At 49.4% G+C, this 6,815-nt stretch overlaps 1 protein-coding gene across 4 annotated transcripts in view; it reads right to left on the minus strand.

Annotated features, from left to right (window-relative positions):
- The window catches only part of EFCAB8 (EF-hand calcium binding domain 8), a 71,584-nt gene that overhangs the window by 15,646 nt on the left and 49,123 nt on the right, over positions 1 to 6,815 (minus strand). For 2 of the 4 annotated variants that reach the window (XM_017514364.2, XM_017514372.2), the window contains 3 exons: positions 6,039 to 6,176; positions 1,394 to 1,612; positions 669 to 827 (listed from right to left, as the gene is read on the minus strand). The exons of 1 other annotated variant lie outside the window; for it this stretch is intronic. In XM_017514364.2, coding sequence (XP_017369853.1) covers positions 669 to 827; positions 1,394 to 1,612; positions 6,039 to 6,176 — 516 coding nt within the window. The remainder of the gene's footprint in view (positions 1 to 668; positions 828 to 1,393; positions 1,613 to 6,038; positions 6,177 to 6,815) is intronic. One more of the 4 variants, XM_017514387.2, reaches the window with a different exon arrangement.

Genomic DNA, 6,815 nt, shown 5'->3' on the forward strand with positions numbered 1-6,815 from the left:
CCATCTCCCAGGTTCAAGCAATTCTTGTGCCTCAGCCTCCAAAGTAGCTGGGATTACAGACACGTGCCACCACACCTGGCTGATTTTTGTATTTTTAGTAGAGATGGAATTTCACCATGTTGGTCAGGCTGGTCTCAATCCCCTGACGTCAGGTCATCCACCAGCGTTGGCCTCCCAAAGTGCTGGGATTATAGGCAAAAGCCACTGCACCCGGCCCACCACTGAATAAATCTTTAGAAACTGAACACAACTGCATGATCAGGCCCGTTGATGAGTCAGAACATTGCCAACCACCCCAGAAGTCTCCTTCGTGATTCCTTCCAGCCTCTCCCCTCCCCCAACAAAAATGATCATTTCTAATATATACTCTTCTGTGTCTAACTTCTTTTGCCGAAATTGTTTGAGGAGTTCTCCATTTTGTAGTGAGTAAATTCATTTACGGTGCCAGATATTATTCTGTAGTTTTTTTCTAATTATTTTCAAGTCTACAGTGATGGGCGTTTGGGTTTTTTCTCATGTGGCAGTATTAGGAATACTAATTCTACCAACACTTTTGCTCTTATCTTTTAGTAAATGTGTTTCTCTTGGGTATGAGATAGTCGATGATCCTAACTCATCTGTGGGGCTAAAAGGTACTTTCCTGAGCAACCCTCCAGCAATCCTCCTACCTCTTTATCCTCCCAGGGGATGTAGTATGGGAAACTGGTCCCAACCTGCTGAGGAATTAAGAACCGGAACTTGTTGGGTGCTTCAGGGACAGCCTTGGCCCCACTGTATTGGAATGGCTGTTTTTCAGCGCATGTGCAGTAATCCTTGATGTCCCAGATCTAGACACAAAGTGTGGGTTAGTGGCCTCACATGCCTTGACCCAGACCCCAACTCACTCTGTGGGCTCCTCCCAGGCCCTTCCTCTTCATTTGTGGATGATGTAAGTTCTTACTTACATCTCTGAAATACTTCACCACTCAGGGCCAGAAAGGGTCTTACGGATCTTCTAGGCCAGACTCCAGGATCAGCAGCAGCCAGGGTGTGACTGGCTCACCCCTGCCTCACATCTTGCCACAAGGCACAAAATCAGCTCCTGAGCCAGCTGATCCTAGATTAGCCACATGACTGGGGGATGAGGGAGTTGTCGAAGACAACAACGGAGCCTGGAATTCGCCGGGGAAGGCTTCCTGGAGTGGCCTTTTGAACCAAGCCCCCACTCATGTCACTGGGCATAGCAGAGTAGGGGAGGACTCCTAAGGTAGCCCACCCTGCTCCCTGCATTGTTTTACAAATGGAACCAGTACCCAGAGGGAGTAGGAACCAGGCAAGGGCCATGTGCAGCAAAGAGGTGGCCGGACGCTTGGTTGGCACCAGCCCCTCAATCTCAGTGCTGGTTCTTCCTCACCTTGATGTATCCTTTACAGTCCCCCGTGACGAGGATCCAGTCATTTTTATCAGTGGCCATGGCACCCACGACAACGTCCCGAGGGTCTAGGTCCACAGGAAACTTCCCCAGCAGGCCCCCATTCCCGTGGATGGACCAGGCGTAGATGTAGCCGTCCGCGCAGCTGCTCAGCAGGGCAGCCGTGTGTGGCAGGCGAGGCCTGGTTTGCAGGAAGATTAACTGAGGGAGAGAGGAGGGTGTGGCTCAGCAGCGCTATGAGCCACTGCCACATGGTGTTGAGGGACCCCAGCAAGTCACCACACCCACCTGGTCCCCCAATTTCCCAGATGTCCAATGTGAGTGGTGATGGTGGTCCCACCCTTCCTACCCCGCTGGTGACAAGGAACATCTTACCTCTTTGAAAAAAAAGCCAAGAGCTAAACAATAGTTTCAAATGTTCCCAGTTTTGTTTGAAAAATCAAAACCATAAAAAAATTAAGATGCACACAACTTTTACAGTAGTAAAAGTTAACTGTCATTTTAAAGGATGTGTTTTAAATTTTGTCATAAGTGCATTCCAGATGATTAAATATTTTTCTAAAATGTGGTTCCTCATAGCTGCACAGGATTCACCAAAGTGATGCACCACAAAGGTATCCCATGTCAGAACTAGGGAAAAGCTGAGGCAGCCATTCCAGCCATTCCTCTGCCAGCCCTGGGACGGTGAGAGCAGGCAGGGTGAAGCTGAGTGAGCGCTCAGGACCGGGGCAGCACTGGAGACGGATGGCCCGCCCAGAGCACGGGGTCAACTGCATGGCCAGCATCTGGTGCTCACAGTGGGGAAAAGCACAGTGGGAATGGTGGCCCAAGGCAGAACAGAGCCGTGTGGCCGCAAGGGACAGGTAACCAACACTATTCCTCTTGCACTCAGCATCCAGCCCCCTCCAACACATTGGCCTGCTCATTTTGGAAAGAACTGCTGGACTAAAGTTACGCATTTCAGTCTCACTCAGCCCAGGAACCCCAGATAGTTTCTCAACCACAGGAGCTAACAGCCTCGCTGTGGGTCCCTTCAGAAGAAGCCACTGCAGCTAGTAACTGGCTAAACTTCATATAACTTGGAGCAATTTTCCACTGCCCGCCATCTGGTCTTTCCCAACCACAGAGATGGCCAGGGGCAAGTGCTTCATCTAAAGACTGTCAGGGGCTGGGCACAGTGGCTCAGGCCTATAATCCCAATACTTTGGGAGGCCAAGGCAGGAGGGTCACTTGAGGCCAGGAGTTCAAGACCAGCATGGACAACATGGTGAAACTCCATCTCAACTAAAAACACAAAATTAGCCAGGTGTGGTGGCTCATGCCTGTAATCCCAGGATTTTGGAAGTCCAAGGCAGGAGGATCGCTTAAGGTCAGGGGTTTGAAACCCTGTCTCCATTAAAAACAGAAAATTAGCCAGGTATGGTGCCACACGCCTGTAATCCCAGCTACTCAGGAGGTTGAGGCATGAGAATCACTTCAACCCAGAAGGCAGAGGTTGCAGTGAGCTGAGATTGCACCACTGCACTCCAGCCTGGGCAACAGAGTGAGGCTCCATCTCAAAAATAAATAAATAAGTAAAATTAAAGACTGTCAGGGACACAGCTGGTCCTGGATCTGCATCCTGGACTCGTTCCTAGTGCTCTTTCTGCCATGCCCCACAGTCTTCTGGGATGGCCAGAAAGAACGGGAAGGAAGACCCGACAGGTAAGACCCCCACCCACTCCCCATCAGGCATCCTTATCCCAGCCCACCCAAGCCCCTCTTCCACTAAGGATAGACTGAGATCAGAGGTGACCCAAGCACTCTGGACTCTCTCCAGGGCGCCACCCTAGAATGCTTCACTCTGCCCACCGGTGCCCAAGAGAGAAGGGACCTGCTACTCAAGGAGTGGTGCAGGTGGAGACAGTGCACCTTGAAGCCAAAGGTGAGGGTCAGCGTCCAGAGGGGGCCAGCCTTAGACAGTGACCAGCAGGCCCTTATAAACACACACACACACACACACACACACACACACACACGGCCCTACCAGCCAGTGCCTCAAATCTCACCAATGACATTCAGTCCTTCAATCGATACTTCAAAAACAAAAAATAATACACGCAAATCGTTAAGTTCATTGTCTGGCAGATATTGAGAGCTCAATAAATACTAGTTACCACTGAAACATAACACAACATAGCAAAAGCTTTCCAGGAGTATGTTTCTAATCCTAGAAACATGCAATTCTCTGACCAAAAATTCGATCAAGATTCATGATACAAGTCCTTACGACACGCAGATCACCAGGCCACATAAAAAGTCCAAGGAATTCCCAACAGTGGCGGCACAAAAGAGTGAAAAGAACTTGAACTTCAAAAACTAACAGACCTAGAATCAGGCCCTGGCTCTACCCTTTTCTGGCAGTAAGAATCTTGGGCAAGTCACTTGCCCTCATTGAGCCTGTTTCTTCAGCTATAAAATAGGAATGAAAACAACACATGTAGCCGGGCATGGTGGCTCACGCCTGTAATCCCAGCACTTTGGGAGGCCAAGGTGGGAGGACTGCTTGAGCCCAGGAGGTCAAGACCAGCCTGGGCAACACAGGGAGACTCTATTTCTAGAAACAATTTTTTTTAATCAGCCAGGCACAGTAGCACACACCTATGGTCCTAGCTATTAATACTCAGAAGGCTGAGATGGGAGGACTACTTCAGCCTGGGAAGTGGAGGCTGCAGTGAGCTGTGATTGCGCCACTGCACTCCAGCCTGGGCAAGAAAGGGAGCTGAGACCCTGTCTCAAAAAATAAAAAATAATGGGCCATGTGCAGTAGCTCATGCCTGTAATCCCAGCACTTTGGGAGGCTGAGGTCGGTGGATCGCAAGGTCAGGAGTTTGAGACCAGCCTGGCCAACATGGTGAAACCCCGTCTCTACTAAAGATACAAAAGATTAGCCAGGCATGGTGGTGGGTGCCTGTAATCCCAGGTACTCAGGAGGCTGAGGCAGGAGAATGGGTTCAATCCAGGAGACGGGGGTTGCAGTGAGCCAGGATTGTGCCATTGCACTCCAGCCTGGGCGACAAGGCAAGACTCCCTCTCAAAAAACAAAAAGAATAAGGTAACAAAAGTATAAGATGAATCTAAATCCCTCTCATGAAAGTATATCCATGCTATAGACTTACAGAAAAAAGCACATGGCAGGACATAGCTATTCTTTTATATTACTAGTCAAAAAAAAAGTACAAGGCTAAACCAACCTGCCAGCAGTGACTGCTGCTGTTGAGGGTGGGATGGAGTAGGGTGAGACACGGGGACTTTGCACATACTTCTTTTTTTTATTATAAACTAGTATATTTACTTTTAAAAGTTATTTAAGGTTTTTGTTTGTTTTTTTTTAAAAAGAGAGAGAGAAGGAAGAGGCCAGGTATGGTGGTTCACGTCTATAATCCCAACACTTTGGTAGGCTGAGACAGGAGGATCGCTTGAGCCCAGGAGTTCAAGACCAGGCTGGGCAGCATAGTGAGACTGCATCTCTACAAAAAAAAAAATAATAATAATACAAAAATAATTAGCTGGGCATGATAGTGCATGCCTATAGTCCCAGCTACTCACAGGCTGAAGTGGGAGGATCACTGGTGCCCAGGAGGTTGAGGCTGTAGTGAGCTGTGATCACAGCACTGCAATCTAGCCTAGGCAACAGTGAGACCCTGTCTCAAGAAACAAAAGGGGTGAGGAGGGGAGGAGAGATAAATATTCAGAACCTGGAGGAGAGAACGTGCAGCAACTCCTGGCTCTCCCTCCCAGCACTGCGAAACCCAGCTCTCAGAACACAGCCCCCTTGTTTTCAAGTTGCTGGTCCCTGAAGCTGGGTGATGGGGCAGGCCTGACACACCCTAACTCAACTATGATTTGAATTTTCAGGAGGGGGAATCAGTATCACGGTGAGGGGTGTCCAGGGTCAGAAAGGAGAAGGTACAGGAAGGAGAACAGAGATGAACTCACGCCCAACTCGTGTTCGGTACAAAACACCCTCCCAGTTAACAGGAGGACATTCTAACTGGAGATGCTGCCTCTCCTGCCTCACAATCCAGAGGAAACACTGCTACCCCCAGTCCAGAGGGGACGCTGCTCACTTCCCTAAGCACCCTGACTCCACCTCCTGGGGAAATGACATAGTTTAGCTGTGTCCCCATTGAAATCTCAACTTCAGCTGTACCTCCCAGAATTCCCCTGTGTTGTGGAAGGGACCCAGGGGGAGGTAACTGAATCATGGGGGCCTGTCTTTCCCCAGCAATTCTCGTGATAGTGAATAGGTCTCACAAGATCTGATGGGTTTATCAGGGGTTTCCGCTTTTGCTTCTAATTTTCTCTTGCTGCTGCCACATAGGAAGTGCCTTTCCCCTCCCGCCATGATTGTGAGGTCTCCCCAGCCATGTGGAAGTGTAAATCCAGTTAAGCCTCTTTCTTCCCAGTCCTGGGTATGTCTTTATCAGCTACGTGAAAACAGATTAATACAGGAGCTCTCTCCAGATGCCGCAGCTCTTACTTCAGAATCCCAAGTGGCTCCATCCTCTCCAGGACGCCTCCCGAGCCCCATCCTGACTGCCCACTCCCCGGCTCACATCCCACTCCCTGGCTGATCACCGCCAACCTTCTCCACCGAGGCACTGGATTGAAGCAACATATTCTTCTGCAAGTCTCCTTTTCTTGTTTCAGCCTCTTTGTAAAGGGACTGTTGGCTATGGATCTTGCTTGGCTGCCTGGATGAGCCAGTGGCACTGGAAGGTTTCTGGAAGGAAAGAAAGATGGGCACCCAAGTCCCCATGAGGGTGTCTCCCTTCCCCATGGGGGATCAGAGACCAGAGGAAGATGATAAAAGAGGTGGCACTCCCGAGCCCCCGCAGCAGGTACACTGCCCTGGGGAAAGCAGCTCAGTGGGTCCTGGAAACATCCACTTTAAGTTCCCAGAAATTTTGTTAGAGCAAAATTGGGGCAGAGACTTGAGTTTGCCTCTGGGGAAGACCCTTTTTCCTGGAAGAGACCATCCTGGTTAAATGAGGATAAAGGCCAGGCATGGTGATTCACACCTGGAATCCCAGCACTTTGGGAGGCCGAGGCAGATAATTTCAGGCCAGGAGTTCGAGACCAGCCTGGCCAACATGGAGAAACCCTGTCTCCAATAAAAATACAAAAAATTAGCATTAGGAGAAATACTTAATGTAGATGATGGGGTGATGGACGCAGCAAACCACCATGGCATGTGCACACCTATGTAACAAACCTGCATGCTCTGCATGTGTACCCTAGAACTTAAAGTATAATGAATAAATAAATAAAAATACAAAAAATTTAGCTGGGCACGGTTGTGCACACCTGTAATCCCAGCTACTAGGGAGGCTGAGGCAGGAGAATCTCTTGAACCTGGGAG

This window comes from Cebus imitator, unplaced genomic scaffold (assembly GCF_001604975.1).
Source record: "Cebus imitator isolate Cc_AM_T3 unplaced genomic scaffold, Cebus_imitator-1.0 Scaffold18, whole genome shotgun sequence".
Classification (NCBI taxonomy): domain Eukaryota; kingdom Metazoa; phylum Chordata; class Mammalia; order Primates; family Cebidae; genus Cebus; species Cebus imitator.